Here is an 18,507-nt window from a genome sequence, read left to right on the forward strand (position 1 = left end):
ACAATGAGTTTTTCTTTTAAGTGTTATAGTGTTGGACTACCAGTAAATCTTTTGCTTTCAGAGGTGGGGTGTTGAGAACACTTAGGTAAACCTCTCAGGGGTTAAATCTGTCTTTAGAACTACCAGGACTTGAAAAATGTTACCCTGTGTCATGAAAACTAGAAGTGACAAGTTCATTTAAAAAGCCTGGTTTGTCATTGTTTATCTAATTTTCAGAATTGACACAGAAAATTAAACCTGCTGACACTCTCTGACCGTCTCCCCGGCTCATTTCCCTGGTCCTTTCCTGCCTGACCTTTGCAAGTACGACATGCTCCAAACCCCAAAATATAAAACTTCCCACTGAGTTTCCAAGTTGCCCTGCAGTCATGCCAAGATTCTGACATAGGATGTCATCCCTAATGTTATTAGGGGGAGAAAAAAAAAGATGAGGTTATAAATCTGCTCTGTGAGGTATTTCTTTTTTCCCTCCCCTTAGACCATAAATCTTAGAAATAATCAAACTCTCTGCAAAGGAAGCCAAGATAAACTTGGGCCCTAAGTGGGCCCATATGTCTTTCCTGGATTCAGAAGATCTGAAGGCTTGTCTGCCCGGTGACAGCACGCTGCAGAGAGGCGGCGGGGGAGTCTTTCCCGTGTTTAATACGGACATGCTAAAGCTCACAGGGCAGCACGTCTTTTATTTGGCACCATCGGTGAATGAGTGGCTCCGTCGAAGGCAATTATTCAGATAACTGAAATTCCTTCTTTTTAAAATCAGAGCTGGTTTCCTGTTTTTGTTGGGTAGTGTTGCTAATAGGTGTCACTTCTTAATCCTGTCCTTATTTCTCCGTCAGCCCTCCCTTCCTTCTCTTCCATTTGACTCTTTCTTTTATACTTTATATTGGGAAAGCAGATATGAAGCTTTAAGTCTAAAATAACAGAAAATTGGCTTGAATTAAGGCCTGAGGTAATAGCTAAAAGTAAAGTGTTCCAGTTTTATTTAACTTTCAGACTTTTGGTCTTAGCTCAGGGTATCAAATTATGGAGACCTGTTGATATGTAAAGTGCCTCTAGTTTTGAAACGAGGCGGTTTCACGAAATATACTGCTGATAATGTTTCGTATAAATGCCCAAGTTTGAAACAATATGACCCTTTGCTTATGAATCAGTAGTTAGTGTAGACTCTGAATTGTTAAAGTTTTGTTGTTTTCTGAGAGGACCAAATAAGCCATGAAGGTATCAAGGGAAGTTTTTAGGCTCTGAAACCAGCCATTGAGCCAGGCAGGTAGAAGCGTCTCAGTACATCCATACTGAATTTTATGGAATTAAAGACACCTTGTAAACTGGAGCAAAATACCAGAAGAAGCAAGTTGTAACTGAATAATTGTCCTTCTTGACGGTGAAAACAGACTTTGGCTTCATAAGGCAGCCAGCTTATTTGTAACCAGATGAAGTATGTGCCCTTATTCATTGCGCACCTGACCAACAACACTGCCTCACAAAACGCCGCTCACCACCACAGAAAACACATTTCAGGCTTTCGTCCGTTTAATTTTCTTCAACATTACCTTGCAAACCACAGTAAATCAATAACAGAATAGTTAAGTATCACAGGTTCTTTGTGTTTTCTTTTAGAAAATATAGCTCAAGGCTAAAAGTGGGTTCTATTGATGATTTTTATTTGCTGTTGGGACACAAAATGATCAGAATTTTCCAATGGGTTGCTTCCTTTTTGTGGATTTCCTTTAAAAGCTCGGGGGGGAGAGGGTTGAATAGTTTCAAATAGAAAATGTTGGTTGCTGACAGCACTAACTCTAGAATAACTGAGAATTTTCATTCCTATATTTTATAGGCCAGGTATGATAGCTTTGGCCTTGATTATGGTCTTCTTTCAATTTTTCCAAAAGGGCTGCACCAGCCAGCCCCCTTGGGTACCCCCACACTCACCCCAACAGTAACCCATTCCATTGAATTGAATGAGGCTCAGAGAACTGGGGCATCATAGTTCAAAACAGCTTTTAAAAAATGACATTTCAGTTAAAGCTAATTGCCCAAAATTTTGATGTCTAGTATCTTTAGCAATTTTTTATTTGTTTTTGTTGTTGCTGTTGTTGTTAATGATGATTTAATTGCAACGAAAATCTCCACCTTAGCCTCAGTCTTTGTGTGAATGAATAGTTTTTTTCTCCTTATTAAGAAACTAGAGCCCTAACCGGTTTGGCTCAGTGGATAGAGCTTCGGCCTGTGGACTGAAGGGTCCCGGGTTCGATTCTGGTCAAGGGCATGTACTTGGTTGCGGGCACATTCCCAGTAGGAGGTGTGCAGGAGGCAGCTGATCGATGTTTCTCTCTCATTGATGTTTCTAACTCTCTATTCCTCTCCCTTCCTCTCCGTAAAAAATCAATAAAATATATTTTTAAAAAAAGAAACTAGAAAAGCTGTTACTAAGGAAGATTTTAAGAGGTAGCAGCCTTTATTTAGTTGGGGATGCTTCCTGATTGAGGGAAAATGAGACAGTGGATATGAAGTGCTTTGAAAAGTTTAAAGTGTGCTACCAGGACTCAAAACCTGTGATTCACCTGCCAAGGGTGATACTGTCAATGCTCATTGGCACCTCCCAGTCACCACCATGATCACCCTTCAAACTGCCCCCACCATCTACCTACCTATCTATCTACCTACCTATCTATCTCTGTCTCTCTCTCTCCTAATGAGTTATCACTCTGCATTTTCAATTTTGTCAGAGATTAACCTACTTTACTAATCTTTTTAAAGAACCAGCATTTTATTGAATTGATCATCTCTTTGATATCTTTCTGTTTAATTCCTTTGTGTTTTTTATTACTTGCTGTCTTACGTTTTCTTTGGATTTACTTTTTGTTCTATTTATAATTTATTGAATTGGATTCATAAGCTCATAAATTTTCAATCTTTTTCCCTAATTACATAAAGCTATTAATTGCCTCTTAAGTATTACTTTAGCTGAATCTCACAAATATTTATATGTAGTCTCTATTGTCAGTTGGTTCTAAGTAATTTTCAATTTCAGTGAGTATTTCTTTTTTGACCCATGAATTATTTAGAAGTATTTTCCTATTTGCAAATACACAGAGGTTTTGTTATCTTTTGATTGCTGTCTACTTTTCAGAGAGTATGGTCCATATCAGATCTTTGTGATTTATTGAGATTCCCTTCCTGCATGGTCGACTTCTTTTTTTCTCACTTGAAAGGAATGTGTATTCTCTAATTGTTGAATGCAGTGTCCTATTTACATCCTGTAGACAAAACTTGTTGGGTTAGTCAAATATTTTATGGCCTTCCTATTTTCTACCTGCTTTATCTATTAACTAGAGACCTGGTGCACAGATTCGTGCACAGGGTGTGTGTGTGTGTGTGTGTGTGTGTGTGTGTGTGTGTGTCCGTGTGTCCCTCAGCCCGGCCTGCACCCTCTCCCAGTCGGGGACCACTGGCTGCTAACCACACGCCTGCCTGATCACCCCTAACCACTTTGCCTGCCTGCCTGATCAACCCTAACCACCTCTGCCTCGGCCCCTGCCATGGCAGCTTCATCCAGAATGATGTCCAGAAGGTCGTTCAGCTGTCCAGTCTAATTAGCATATTACACTTTTATTATTATAGATTACTAGGGAGTTGTGTTAAAATGTCAGTGTTTGCTTTAAAGTGGTGATGTTAGGTACCTGTGTCAAAATACTATATCTTTATTTCAAAGTGTTTCCTTTATCTTTATGTGGTGATTCTCTTTATTTCTAATGTATTGTGCATTCAAGTTTATTTTTGTCTGATATACCTACGCTATCTTCTTTTGGTTAGAATTTATCTGCTCTGTGTTTTACTATCCCTCTGTTTTCATCATCCCTATGTTCCTTTGTTTTAAATGTATTTAGGCATTTTGTTGTTGGTGTTTTTAATTTTACCTAAGACTTTTTTATTTGATTCATTTCATCATTTATACTTAACGTTTGTGGTATACTTTTTTAATTATATATATATTTTATAGACATCAGTGACTAGACATTACATAACTTAACATGTGATCATCCCAATAAATCCCGCACCCATCTAGCACCACACCTAGTTTTTAGAATATTATTGACTATATTCCCTATGCTGTACTTTGCTTCCCCATGACTATTCTGTAACAACCAATTTGTACTTCTTAATCCCTTCACCTTTTTCGCCCATCCCCCCAAAGTCCTCTTATCTTGCAACCAATAAAAAGGTCTGGGTATCTGTGAGTCTGTTTCTGTTCTGCTTGTTCATTTTGTTTGTATATTCAATTGTTGATATGTGTTTATTTTCATTTTATTGTTCATATTTTTTATCTTCTTTAAAAAGACCCTTCAACATTTCATAATACTGGTTGGTGGTGATAAACTCCTTTAGCTTTTTCTTGTCTGGGAAGCTCTTTGTCCTTCTATTCTAAATAGTAGCTTTGCAGGGTAGAGTAAAAACTTGGTTGTAGGTCCTTGCTAGTCATCACTGAATATTTCTTGCCACTTCCTGCAAGTTTCTGTTGGGTGCTCTCTTGTAGTTAATTAACTGCTTTTTTCTTGCTGCTTTTAAGATTCTCTGTTTGTCTTTAACCTTTTGCATTTTAATTATAATATGTCTTGGTGTGGGCTTCTTTGGGTTTATCTTGTTTGGGACTCTAGGCACTGCCTGGACTTGTATATCTGTTTCCTTAACCAAGTTAGGGAAGTTTTCTGTCACTATTTTTTCAGATAAATTTTTAATTTCTTGCTCTCTTTCTTCTCCTTCTAGCACCCCCATGATGCAAATGTTGGTATTCTTGAGGTTGTTCCAGAGGCTTCTTACACTAGCCTCATTTGGGGCGATTCTTTTTTCTTTTTGCTGTTCTGATGGGGTGTATTTTTCTTCCTTATATTCCAAATCGCTGAATTGATTTTCAGCTTCACCTACTCTACTGTTGATTCCCTGTAAATTATTATTTATTTCAGATAGTATAGCCTTCATTTCTAACTGGTCCTTATTTATGCTATTGACACCCTCACTGAGTTCCTTGAGCATACTTATAACCAGTGTTTTGAAGTCTACATCTAGTAAATTGACTATCTCCATTTTGTTTATTCTTTTTTGTGTGTGTGTGTGTGTGTGTGTGTGTGTGTCTGTAACCAAATTTATCCCTGAGACCCAGCAGAGGGGATCAGGGCCCATGAGTCACAGTGTTTCTATGGCAGCCTTTTGGGCCAGTGTTTGTTTAGTTCTTTTTCTGAAGTTTTGTTCTGTTGTTTCATTTGGGCCATGTTTCTTTGTCTCCTCATTTTAGCTGCCTCCCCATGTTTGTTTCTATGTATTAGGTAGAGCTGCTATATCTCCCAGGCTTGGTAGTGTGGCCTAATGTGTTAGGTGTCCTGTAGGGTCCAGTGGCACAGCCACCCCAATCACCCCACCTGGGCACTCAAGGTGCACCCTCCCATGTGGGCTGTACACTCTCCTATTGTAGTTGAGTCTTGATTGCTGTTGGCATGTCACTGAGAGGGATTTATTCAGGCTGATCAGCTGCAAGGACTGGCTGTGACCACTGACCTCCAACACCTTGGAGAATCAGCTATACATGGACCCATCCACAGAGTAGGACTTACTTCAGCAGGGCTTTGGTACCCAATGAGTCTGCCTTTGAATATGTCACTTATGGAGGTGGTTGGGTAGTGGTACTTCAATGTAGTCTAGAGCTGTCCACTGGGTATCCTGGCTCTGGGGCCTCTCAGGAGGTGCAGGCAAGGTCAGCCACCCCCCTGTGTTCTGCCCAGAGCCACAGGCCATAAACTATAAAACAATCTGCAGATGGTGAGGCCAAGCTGTGAACCAAAACTGGCTACTGCTAGTGTTGGGCCTGGGGCCACTTAGCTAGAGATACGGGGGGGGGGGGGGGGGGGGGGGCTGCTGAGGCCAGATGCTGCTTGTTTGAGAGATTTTAGGAAAATCTGAAGCATGAGCCAAACAGGCCATTTCTATGGTAAAGTCACTGAAAACAGGTTGGGTGGGTCCAAAAGTTGGGTAAGTCAGGGTCTCAGGAAATCACCAAGGTGAGGCAAACAGTGGCCAAGTTGCTGGAGTCTCAGATATGGTGCCTTTCTGCTGGCTCTGTGGGGGAAGTGCTCATCAAAGGAACAATGGCCTCTGCCAGCACTTCTGTCTGAGAGAAAGCTGCCCCTCCAGCTCTCATCCTAATGCCAAACAGTTCAGTTCCTCCCTAAATGTCTCTGGTGCCTTTCAAGTTGCTGTCCCCACACTGGAGCTCAGAGGGAGTGAGTCTGAGTAAGTCCAGGCACAGGCCCTTTAAGAGGAACTACCTGAAACTCCAGTAGCCCTCCCTCTCCCTCAGCCTCAGTCCACTGGTTTTTACAGCCAGAAGCTATGGGGACTTCTCTTCCTGGCACTGGAACCCTCGGCTGGCGTGCCTGGTGGGGGACTGGGGCCAGGTCCCCTTGCTCCACAGGGGGGACCTCTGCAGCTGAAATATCCCTCCCTATTTTTATCTGCCACACATGGGTGTGGGACCAGCCCATTCTGCATCTCCGCCCCTCCTACCAGTCTTGATGTGGCTTCTTTAATTTCATAGTTGTAAGACTTCCATTCAGCTCAATTTCAGGCAGTTCTGAATGATGGTTGTTCTATAGTTTTAATTTTGATGTGCTTATGGGAAAAGGTGAGCACCGTGCTTACCTACCCACGATCTTGGCTGGAAGTCACTTATGATATACTTAAATACTTTTTCCTCCCATCCATTTTGTACTTTCTACAATACTCTCTTGGTTTTTTTCTCCTTCTTCCACTCTATTGGATTAATATTTTTCTTCTCTTTTATTCTTTGCATTGGTATATTCTATTTCTAACCATTTATTGATTATCCCAGAACTTTTAACTTAATTTAGCAATGCCTAAGGTTAATCACTAAATATACCTTCTTCCCAACCTTACTCAGCCTTAGGCTCAATCTCTTACCTTTGTATCAGGTAAAATTAGCTTCAACTCCATGTGACAAAAAAAAAACAGCAGCTTAAATAAAACAGCAGGGTATTTCCTAGTCGTGTAAAAGAAGACAGAAAGTAAAGTGCCCAAAGTAGTTTGGCAGCTCCTTCTCTCTTACCAGCAAAGGGGCATTTGAGCTCCAGCGAGCAGAAATGAGAAAGGGAAGTGGCAAAGCTTGCTCCTTCTTTTCTAGGTATTGGCGCACAGCATATATGCTCACATGACATTGGCCAAAAATACCATGTAAGCTAGGTGACAGTGTTCCTTGTTAAAATCAGAATTCAGCCCTAGCCAGTTTTGTGTAGTGGTTAGAGTGTTGGCCCAAAGACTGAAAGGTCATGGGTTCGATTCCCAATCAAGGGCATGTATCTCAGTTGCAGGTTCCCCATCCCCAATAGGGGTGTGTGCAGGAGGCAGCCAATCAATGTGTCTCTCTCACATAGATGTTTCTCTCTCTCTCTCCACCTCTTTCCTCCCTTCCACTTTCTTTAGAAATCAATGGAAAAAATACCCTCAGATAAGGCTTTTAAAAAAGAAAATCAGGATGCATGTCACTGAGTAGGAAGAGGGAATGCACATTGAGAGGCACTAGCTGTCTGTGCCACAGCCCCTCTCCCCCCAGATGTGAGGACCTTAAGAGTGTCAGCTCCCCCCCTTCCTCTTACATGTCGTCACAGTCCAAGATTCTATTGTCACCTTAGTTTTAGATCTTCAAAATTAGTTGTTACTATTGTCACCGCTTTATAATCAGTGTTTATTTAGATTTATCCATAGGTTTTCCAGGTATTTGTTCCTCACTGCTAGTATATCCTTCTTCTTCCTCCTGAGTTTTGTTTTGGGGTTTTTCTCAGAAGTATATTAAGAGTTCTGTCAGTGAGAGTCTGTGAGTGGTAAAACTGAGTTTCTGTTCTATGATTGCCTTCACTTTGCCCTGACTCCTGTTTGTTAGCTTAATTGGGTTTCAGAGTTTAGGTTGGCAGTTTTTCCCAGAGCTTTCGAAGTGTCGCATTGTTTACTGGCTTCTACTCCCCCTGGTGAGAATCTTCTGAGTGCAAATCCCTGCCCTTTGTAGGCAATATGCCTTTCTCTCTGGTTGCTTTTAACAGCTCCAGTGTTGGTAGTCTGCAGTTTCCCTACTACTTTCTAGATATAGATTTCATTATATTTATTCTACTTGGAGATCATTGTGATTTTTGAATCTGAGAATTCACACCTTCCATTGGTTCTCAGAATTTTCGGCTATTATCTCTTTGGATATTGTCCCCCCCCCCCCACCCCACCCCCCACCCCCACTCTAGATAGTCTCTTCCCAGTCTTTCCTCTGGGCCTCTTTAACATTTAAAAAACATTTTTCTCTCTGTCTCTACTATGCTTTGGGTAATTTTCTCAGACTCCTTCTAGTTTACTAACTCTCTCCTTAGCTCTATCTAACCTGAATGCCTGGCTCATCCACGGAGTTTTTGTGTGTTTTTTTGTGGTGACTATATGTTTTGCTTCTGTTGCACTTGATTATTTTTCAAATCTCTGTTCTCTTTTTCAAAATATCTTGTTCTTAGTGTTTCAATTTCTCCTTTTATGTCTTTAATCTTTTCAGATGTACATTTTTTTACATTTTCTTTTCTATTGTTTTTCTGTTATCTCAGTTCTGAGAATTCAAACCTTCCTGTGTGTTGTGTCTGCTGACCCTTGTCCATTGTGGATTGTTCCCTCACGTGTTTTGGAATTTTCGCTGAAAGTTCATACTGATTGGGGCTTATTACTTTGGAAATTTTTGAATTTCAGAAGTATTGCCCCAGAATGGTTTTTTGTGCTGAGAGACACTTCAGAGTATAACTAGATCAAGATCAATGTATATTAGTTTGTCAGCCTGAGTGGGAATCTGAGACCACAGAAGTGCACAGGGCTCAGCCTCATTCTTGGGCGACTTCCCTCAGAGCTGCCTTATCATCCCCTTTGCCGATGGGCAGACTTTTCCTAGCTCACCCCTTTGTAGTCCAGGCTTTGTTCAGGGTCGCAGGGTCACCTCCCCAGGTGGATCTTGTTCTGTTCTTCATACAGTCCAGGTCCTATGTTCCTGGAGTCAGTAACTCCCCTTAGGCTGAGAGCCGCAAGACTGACACGCACACATTTCTAATGCTGGCTTTCAGTTCCCTCTTTATTTTTAGCATTTGCAGACTTCTCTTCTATTTTATCTCTCATGGTGAGGGCTTTGTAAAGGGGAAGCTAGTAGGCTGCCTTCATCTCTCATCATCTCTTCATTCACTCCTTGTCAGAATCATTCCATTCTTTTTTTTTTTCCCAACAAACTTACTGAGCTCCCACTGTGCGCCAGAAATTGTGCTGTATCTCACTGTCTCTTTCCCGCCTTTCTGTATACTCACATGCCCACCTATACACACACACGTGAGCACATACACATGCACACAGCCAAGGTCTCAGACCTCAAACATCAAATCTCAAAAGGGCAGGAGAGAATCCATCCTCTGAGCATTGCATCTGTAGCCACACAGTCATCACCCCAGACACAAGCCTTAAACATCTGGGCACCTGTAACTGGCCACAGAATCACTGCTTGGGCAGCTGCAGACCCAGCCACTCGGGGAGTCCTCAGCACTGTGGGAGCAGGGCCCTCACTCTCGCTTTGGCGCCTCTGATCCTGACTCCTCTGGACATCTGCCCAGCTCGAGATGCCTGGGGTAGCTGGCAGCCTCCCCACTGTCTCCCCAGTCCTAGATGAGTTCCCTGACAGGGCAGGCCCCACCGCTCCCCTTAAATCAGTGGTTCTCAACCTTCCTAATGCTGCGACCCTTTCCGACAGTTCCTCATGTTGTGGTGACCCCCAACCATAAAATTATTTTCGCTGCTACTTCATAACTGTAATTTTGCTACTGTTATGAATCGTAATGTAAATATCTGATATGCAGAATGTATTTTCATTGTTACAAATTGAACATAATTAAAGCATAGTGATTAATCACAAAAACAATATGTAATTATATATTCAATATGTGTTTTCCAATGGTCTTAGGCAACCCCTGTGAAAGGGTCGTTCGACCCCCAGGTTGAGAACTGCTGCCTTAAATGATCCAGAGGCACCACCCTGCCACTCATATAGCTCACCTCCCTCTGACATCATCTCATAAATGCTGGCACCTGCATGTCTGTCTCCCTCACCATGCCCACGGGAGTCATCCTGCCCCCTCCCCATACCACACTGCTCTGGTCCATGGCTGCACTGGCCCTGGAATGACTCACAGAGACCTCAGGAAACATCGAGTTCTCTCGATGGACCATTTTCTGAGCAATTACTCTGTGTAGAAACACATAGATCTGCTCAGATGAAAGGTAGAGAGCTCCTTGACCCTGTTAGATGGCTCTGTACAGTCTGGCATGGCTAGAGGTAAGCAATTTGCTGCTAATAATTGAATATTTGGGGAGAAACATCTATTTCTGTAGCACTTGTGAAGAATAAACTCAAGAAGGTTGATGGAAATGGCATGTCACAGCTGCAAACCATTTCTAAGGTCTTAAAAGAAAATTAAGGGCTGGAAGGGACACCCCCCCCCCCCCCATTCCAGCCATGGAAGAGCTTTAGAAACCAGAAGCTCAGACAGCAGTCTCAGAACAGACGCCTTGCTCAGAAAGCCCTGCTCTGTGGCGTTTGCCCAGTTAAGCCAGGCTAGGGAGACAAGTCTCCAGCCCACACCTCCTGCCGCGCCCGAATCTGTTCCACGTGGAGAATATCAACCACCCTCTCGCTGCCCAGCGTGTGTCTGCGGCACCTCAGTCGGTCCCCATGACCCACCCGAGAGGAAGAGAGAACAGCGGTATTTGGTGGGGCAAGGAGGCCTCTCCGTGTTCAAAACCTGTTGAGATACAGGGCTCAGAAAATGACAGAATGGAAGTATCAGCTTCGCTTCTGTAAAGATCTGGATTGGACGATGCGCTCACCTGTGTGGCCTGAATGATCTTACTGGGAATTTACCGCTGAGTCCCTGTCTGAGGTGCACACTGCAGGCCCCATGGGGTCAGAGCCTCCCTAGAGGGTAGGCCACAACCCTGCACCCCACCCCGCCCCACTGGCCTGCTCATTCCTTCCATCCTCCTCCCTGGGGGCAGGGCCCAGGAGTGCGGTAACAGCAGTCCTTCCACGTACAACGTACAACGATGAAGCCCGGGGGAAGGAGGCTCGCCCTGTCGTGTGTCTTCTGTAGGTGAGGCTGTGGCCCTCCCAAGCCTCCCAACTCCGGGGATGGCGAGCAGGTTTGCTGCCCCTGCACCGCCCCACAGAGGGCAGAGAGGAGGACTTTTATTGAGATGCCTGACTTTCCCCCTGCGGAGTCTCTCCTGGGGACTTCCTTCCAACCTCAATCCCAGCCACCTCCTTCCCTGACTCCCCCGGTGACGAGCCTGGAAGGGAGAGTTGACCCTGGGAGGAGGATGGCTTGTTTGCTCCTGTAACTCACATTCTAAAGGCTGCCCGCTGCCCCGCCACTTGTCAGCCGTTTAGCAGACATTGGACATCTGTGCCTCCTTCCGTAAGTCATTTAACTCCTCTAATCTGAAGTTACCTCCTGGGCAAATAGGCATTAGATAGGTAGTTGTGAACCTTTACCATGAAGTGATTTATATTATGTAAAATTAATGCAGAGCCTCAGGATTAATACAGAGAAAAGTGGGGTTTTTGCATGAATGTATCAGTATTTATCTTGAATATTTCTTTCTAAAGTCATTCGTGAGATTTCAACATTTTGAGTTGAACATAGATGAGTGTATGTTATTTTTTAATTAGGTTTGCACAAATACAGTTAAAAATGTTTCTTAACAATTTGAATCAAACATCCAGAGCAGCCCCCACCCACCTCAGACCCTCTGACTCCACGGGCTCCGAGGTCCTGTCTAATCCTACCTCATTGCTGAGAAGGGACTGAGTGTTACCCTTGCCCCTGGGGCTGGGACCCTAAAGGGACGTGCAGAGAGCTTTCAAACAAGGCTCGCGGGGCCAGCAAGGAAACGTGAGGGGCAGCACGTAGACGGCCCTCCAGGTTCTCAGCTCACCTTCCAGGCCCCGCCCCTGCCCAGTCACTGGTGGGACTCCTTACTCGCTGTGGATTTGGCTGAGTGCACCTGGGCCGGGTCTGACTGCTTCAGACAGGCTTGTGCGTGCTTGGCATTCTCTCCCATGCAGGGTCCTCGGTGGCCTGGGGCTCACCCTGAAGAAGGGGAGGCCTGTGGTCCAGAGAGGACCCCCAGAGTCTAGAGCAGCCTCAGCTTGTAGCGCTCTCTCCCGAGGCCTGCCCACCCCAACCTGCGGTGCTTCTCAGCCCAGCATCAGGCTCCTGGGGAAATGCTGTCACTTACGAGTCAGTCCAACTCACTTTTCTTGACGGTGGCTATGTGCTTACCCCTCCAGGGGCTTCCAGTCCAGTGTTAGGATAAGATGGGCTTGAATGATGATGGCCTGCGGCAGAATCAGTGCATGCTGTACTCTCGGGAGGTCGGCAAGTGTTTGCACAGTTCTGCTGGGAGGGGTGGCATCTGTTGGAAGCGGCAGGAGGAAAGGCTCTGTAGAGGTAGATCTTAGGTTCAGGTGTGGTCTGCTGGGCATCTCTTGCTTGATTGTTCTTTCTGCTCTTCCCTCCAGGGTCTGGTCTCTGTAACTGGAAAATGCCTTTCAGGCCCTGGGCCTCCATTTTCATGCTTCTGTGGAGTCCAGACCTAAAGACTAAGAATGGAGCACCAGGGGCTCGGGTTATCAGAGAGACCGCCAGCTCGTGCGCGAGGTGGGCTGTGCAGGGTGGGCCCCCCCACCTCTGGCCCTCCCACCTCCGGCCCTGGCACTGAGCAGAAAGGACCGCAGAGTGCCTGAGGGCTTGGGCACAGTCCAGCTCTGTGGCCTTGGACAAGCTCCATAGTCCTTCTGTGCTGTACTTCCTGCATCTGTAAAATGGGGATAATTTTAATACTTAATAGAGTTGCTGAGTATTGAATAAGTTCTTTGATTAGAAGTGGCTGACCCATATGAATTTGAGCTGGGAGGACCTGGATATGCCTTTTTGCCACCCTAACTTCAGCTTATTAGTTTAACAGTACTTGGTGAGCACCTATCATGTACAGATACTCCATTTTTTTTAAAAGTAGAACTTTAACACTCACTGTTCCTGACCTGAGAGAGCACAGTAGTTGGCATCCTTCATGGCAGAAGAGTCCTGGATGCAGACCCTGACTTTGCCACTTTCCACCTCTGGAACCTCACCCCACGTCATGTTTCATGGCACCTCAGTTTATTTTGTCTATAAGTGGGGGTCCTGAGGGTTCAAGGTCAGGTGCCGATGTAGGGCAGCCAGAGGTGCACAGAGGTGCTCGTGATAGATACAGAATATACGGATAACTTCGTCATGCCAGTGGACCACTAAATTGAGGGCCTTGCAGCCACTCCGGCAAGTTATTCAATGATCAAATGCATAGTGTTCTTTAGGGAGTTATATGAGAGAAGAAAAGTGTGGAGACCCCAAATAGGTAGATTCCTATTTGGGATGAAACTCAGAAACCAACTGAGAGCAAAGCGTGAGGTGTCAGTGAATGAGCACTGGACCAGGAGTCCAGACACCTGAGCCTCAGGCAGCACTTACCCACCACCTCAGGCTCGGAGCCCCATTCCTACTTGCACGTGGGCACATCCACCCTCCCATCCTGCCTCCTTCAGTGGACAGGTAGAGCTGCCACGTGGGAGGGCTCGGGAGTGCCCTGCTGTCAGTCAGCACGATGAAGCGGGTGGGTAAAAATTAGTAACGTTATTACAAAAGAAGAGAGGCGGCCTCTGGTGGAATACTGGACAGCGTGCCTGGAAACGGCAGCTCCGATTCCCGAGTTGCTGGGTCTTCGCCAGCACCCTCCTTTGCGTCAGCACGATTTGCTCCTCAGCCCCACTGGTGGAGGCATCGGCACCAGGTGACACCAGCTGTCTTTGGTTGTTGTCGACTTGTGTCTCTCCCCCCGTCCCACTATTGGATCCATCCTGCCCTTATAATCCCATCCTTTTCCCTTCATTATGTCTCCATCTTCTGTGGCGAAGTTTGTGGACCATAATAATTCAACCCGCGCTGATGTAACTGTTGCAATTGGCCCTGAGAGAATCGAGGAAATGAGAGTGGCTCCCACTGCCTGGAGATGAGGGCAGTGAGATCACTCAGCAGCTCTGGCCTGGCACACGCCCTGCCAGCCTCCGCAGAGCGCTCTCCGCGTGGAGGACGGAGGCCTGGGTGTCCGGGCAGTCACCTGGGGTGGTGGGTGCTCTTGACAAGCAGCATGTGGGCAGGCTGGCTCCAGGGAGGTGGCCACGCCACGCTCCCACTGTTGCTTGCAGCATGATGGGGCTGCGAGAGTTCGTCCGCACCTCGATTCCTCTGCCTAGGAGGGAGCATGTTTCCCCCAAGTGCTGCAGGGCCTCAGAGACACCCGAGAGGGCCTGCGAGGCCAGCTGTCTGGCTGCAGGTGCAGGTGAGCACATGGTCCTGCCTGTGGCTCTTGGAGTCAGGAGACTCACGGTGTGAGTCCACCCAGCCGTTTGCTTCAGTGACCTTGGATGGGCCCCTGAAGTGTCTGTTTCCTCGCCCCGCAGACGGAGATGCAGGGCTGTGTGCACCTCCCGAGTGTGGGGTTCAGTGAGAGAATCAGGACAAAGCCCTTGGCAAATGCCTGGCCCACAGCGCTCTGTCCATGGTGCCACTTCCAGGCACCTGGCCTTGCCGGACCCCTAACACAGCTGGCTGGCCAGCCTCTGCTTGGGCCTGGAGCCACCTGGGAACTCCGGCACCTCCAGGCGGCCTGCTTTCCCCAGAATTGTCCACCAGATTTTGTTTTCATTCAATTCATTAGATATCCTTGCATCACATGTAGGAGCTGCAGGAGTGTCAGCCAGACTCGGGGAGGAAGAGGGAACACACCTGGCAGGTCACGGGGATGCAGCCCAGCCTTGAGGATGCACCAGAGTAGAAACAAGAACTCTGTTCTGCCCAGCACTTAACCTAGTAACTTCAGCTCCCACTCCGTCTCCTCTTCTGTGAAGGGGGTGGTGGTGCGCTTTCCCTGCTTCTCACATGGGGCTGATGGGAGGAGGGAGAGTTGAGTCAGAGTGACCCACCACTGCGACAGAGCACTCTCCCAGTGTGTCCAAGGGATGCACTGATGGAGGTCAGGACCTGAGCCGGCAGCCTGGGTCCCACCTCTGCTGGAAATAGGTGAGAGGAAACTGCAATTGGATGTCCCCCAGGTCGGCTCCGGGAGTGCCCTGGGCAGTGGGTTTGGGTTAGAGACTTCTGATTCAGCCCCAGCTCAGGGAACCCGGGCAGGTCAACCATTTCCTTACCTGTAAAGTGCCCACCCTAGACTGTGCCCACCCTGACTTGGTGCCTGTCCCTAGACTGTGAGGTGCCCATGGACCCTGCAGGCAGAGATGCTGCCAGGCCGGTATCCCACCCGGGGTCTCCAACACCCTCCTGTCCTGCTCTGCTTCCCTCGAGCAGCTGTCTCTGCCCCTTCTCCCCACACACCGGCTTCTCGTATGTTCCATTACGTGGTGATCCATGCTGCCAGCAGCTCCCAAATTCTCTGGGTGCCTGGAGCGGCTTCAGTCCCCCCCCCCCCCCATGTCTGTATGTCTCTCTGCCCTCTCTGTCTCCCTCTGTGGTCCCCCCCCCCCCATCCCTCCCAAACCAGTCAACATTAGCTGAGGACAGAACCATGTCACTCCCTTTGAAGGGTGGGGTAAAGCCCGAGGGACACGCAGGGGATGGGAGTCGCCTCCCGGCCAAGGAGGGCAGGAAGGGGAGAGTCTCCACCAGCGCCCTGGATGCCCACTCTGCTCCCTCCTCCCCTCCCAGGGCACTTGGGCAGAATGCTTCCCTGCAGTGCGGCCATCAGCCTTCCCAACTGGAGGAATGCTCCCCTCTCCCTCCTGCAGTTCCGCTCTGCTTGTTCCCGAGCAGATGATAACGGAGATGGAGCATATGGGCCCCAAAGTCACCGGGCATTCTGGGAAAGTGACACTGGTACCCAGGCTTGGCGGGAGGGGCCGTGGGCTATGGAGCACAGCTTCTCCCTTTGTTCTTCACAAGGGCACAGGTCGCCTCTCCTGAGCCTCCTGAAAAGGAGTAAGTGCAGGAAGAATTCCCTTTCTAGGCAGCGACTTCGGAGGGCAGGTGTAGGCCGGGCGCATATACAGGGAGGACATGTGGGAGCCAAGATAGAGTCCCATCTGGCCTCTCCTGCCTCAGCGCCCCCACCCACTGCCTGAGGACGCCCACCCAACCTGGTTGCACCTCCCCTTCCCAGCAGCAATCGGAACCAGGCGCCTGCTCCCTTGGGGTCCTGCAAGTATCTTGGGGTCCCACACAGAGTGCGTGGGCAGATCACAGGAGGCACCCAGCTGGGCTCCAGGCGCATTTCCCTGGTGGCCTCGGTGAGTCCCTGCCTTGGGCTGGGTGCCCCCAGCACCCGCTAAGCTGCTTTCCTCCCCCTGCACCCGACAGGCTCCCCATGCCTCTGAGCTAGATCAAGCAATGCAGGATTCTTCAGGGGCGGTTTTTCTTGCCTGACTTGGGAAAGCTGGGTAAAGGGACACAGTGTCAGCCCAAGGTGGGAAAGCTTGGCTTCCTTCCTTCCTGTCCCCAGAGACAGACATCTCAGGTCTGACCAAGCTGCCCCTTCCCCTGCCCTGGCCTGGTGTCTGGACCCACATCCCTCACAGCCACCCGATGGGCTCATTTGGAAGCAGCTCGGAGCCCCAAGCATGTGGCCAGCTGGCCTGCAGGTCAAGACTGGCTGGATGGGGAAAGCCAAGCTGAGAACCCAGCTCAGGGGCAGGAAGGGGCCCGGGAGAGGCACAGAAAACAGGAGGGAGCAAGGCAGCTGGAGCTGGACGTTCGGAAGGGGGAGGAGGAGCTGGGCAGTGAAAGGCACAGGGAGCCCCTTCCTCTCCGCTCACCCACGGTGGCTTCCTGGGACCGGCTACGGCTACTGCTTCGGTGGGGGAGCTGCCAGAGAAGCCACAGGTGCGGAGGAGGGAAGAGGCTTTTCTGACTTCCCGTGGCCCCTGCTGTTTTCTGGCCTTCCTTAGGAACTCCCAGGAGGCCCTAAGATTGTGAGAGCGAATCTTGATTCTTCAGGGCAGCGGGGAGGGCACTGGCTGGATACAACCCAGCCTGCCTATGGCGAGAGCCTGAGGCAAAGCCCAGCCCCAGCTTCGCACCAGGAACCACGCGTCTGCGCACACAGCACAGCCCTCTCCCTCTGACACACCTGCCTCCCCCACTGTAGATGGTGACCTCTTCCTAGAGGTTTCGACCAGGAAAGGAACCGGAGGAATCCACACAGCCTCTGGCCAGTGGTTCCTTGGTCGCCAGGCAGCGCTGGGCTGGGCGCTGGCAGCTGGGAGCCAGGCCTTGGCCAGCTGCTGGAGTGACGCTGGGCCTAGGGAGGGGCAGAGTGGAGTCAGGACCGGCCTCATGCTGGGGAGCTCTCGGCTGGTTGGCGCTTCAGGGGCAGGTGCAGCCCCAGGCAGAGCCTCAGTGGCTGCAGTGGTCCAGGCGCACGCCGCCTCGCTGCCTGGCCTCAGTCCTCCAGCTGTGAGGTGGGGCTGCTCGCTGCCCACCACACCTCATGGGGCTGCTGGGGAGAAAAAATAAGATCCAGGCTGAGAACAGGCCTTGGCAGGCGTAGTGCAGTACAAGTCTGGGGATTGCCGGTCTCAGCCTCTCCGCTTCTCTGCAGGGCCACCCGTTCATCGTGCAGTTCAACGATGGCAACGCGGCCGTGGTGTCCATGTGGGTGTGCAGGGCGCTGGAGGAGAGGCGGAGCCAGCAGGGGCCCCCCTGAGGCCTCGGTGGGCGCTGAAAGCCCAGGACTGGTCACCGAGGGGAAACCCGCCCGTCACACCGTCACACCGTCACACAGTCACACCGTCACACCACTCCGCTGTGAGCAGCAGAGCTTTGCTGGGCCTGGGCTGCCCCGCCCTCACCTCAGCTCCGCCCGCGACGCCCTGCCTGGGAGCCGTTGTGCCAGCCTGGCCAGGATGAAGCCCTCGCCCCCTCCGGTCTGGAGGCACTGACGGAGGGAAGGGGAGAGGGTGGCGGCATCGAGAATGGAGACTCCTATGCCCCTGCCCCTCTTCCTTTTTCCTAACGTTCTTCTTTGTAAAGAGTCGAGCGCCATCAGCATCACTGATGGGAATAAAAGTGTTCCTGCCTCCCCATGAGGGATGTTACTTACTAGGGTGTCTGTTACCCACCCAAGTTGGGGGGCGGGGGCTCCCACTTCAGCAGGGTATGTGGCCCAACAGTCCCCTGGCCCTGGAGCTGCCCTGGTCCAGGCACCTGCACGCGCCCCATGCTCCCCGGCATTCTGGAACGAGGCCCACAGCCCAGCCCACTGACCTAAAACCGAGACCTGGAGGTCCTCGGACCAAGTCCATGGGCAAGGAGTAGCTGAGCCAGCAGTGAAGACAGGGTC

General features: G+C 49.0%; 1 protein-coding gene and 1 non-coding gene across 11 annotated transcripts in view; one reads left to right on the forward strand and one right to left on the reverse strand.

Moving 5' to 3' along the window:
- MAP2K5 (mitogen-activated protein kinase kinase 5) overlaps nucleotides 1–18,250 on the forward strand; it is a 266,429-nt gene extending 248,179 nt beyond the window's left edge. For all 10 annotated transcript variants that reach the window (XM_036305713.1, XM_036305700.1, XM_036305725.1 and 7 more), the window contains one exon: nucleotides 17,767–18,250. Coding sequence is in view for 7 of the 10 variants with exons in the window: in XM_036305700.1 (XP_036161593.1) it covers nucleotides 17,767–17,871 (105 nt within the window). In the remaining 3 variants the exon portion in view is untranslated. The remainder of the gene's footprint in view (nucleotides 1–17,766) is intronic.
- Nucleotides 5,124–5,251, reverse strand: LOC118661828. The gene has a single exon (XR_004969490.1). It is a non-coding gene; the product is annotated as a small nucleolar RNA SNORA5 (small nucleolar RNA).
- Nucleotides 18,251–18,507: the final 257 nt, after the last annotated feature.

Source organism: Myotis myotis, unplaced genomic scaffold (assembly GCF_014108235.1).
Source record: "Myotis myotis isolate mMyoMyo1 unplaced genomic scaffold, mMyoMyo1.p scaffold_m19_p_1, whole genome shotgun sequence".
Lineage (NCBI taxonomy): Eukaryota > Metazoa > Chordata > Mammalia > Chiroptera > Vespertilionidae > Myotis > Myotis myotis.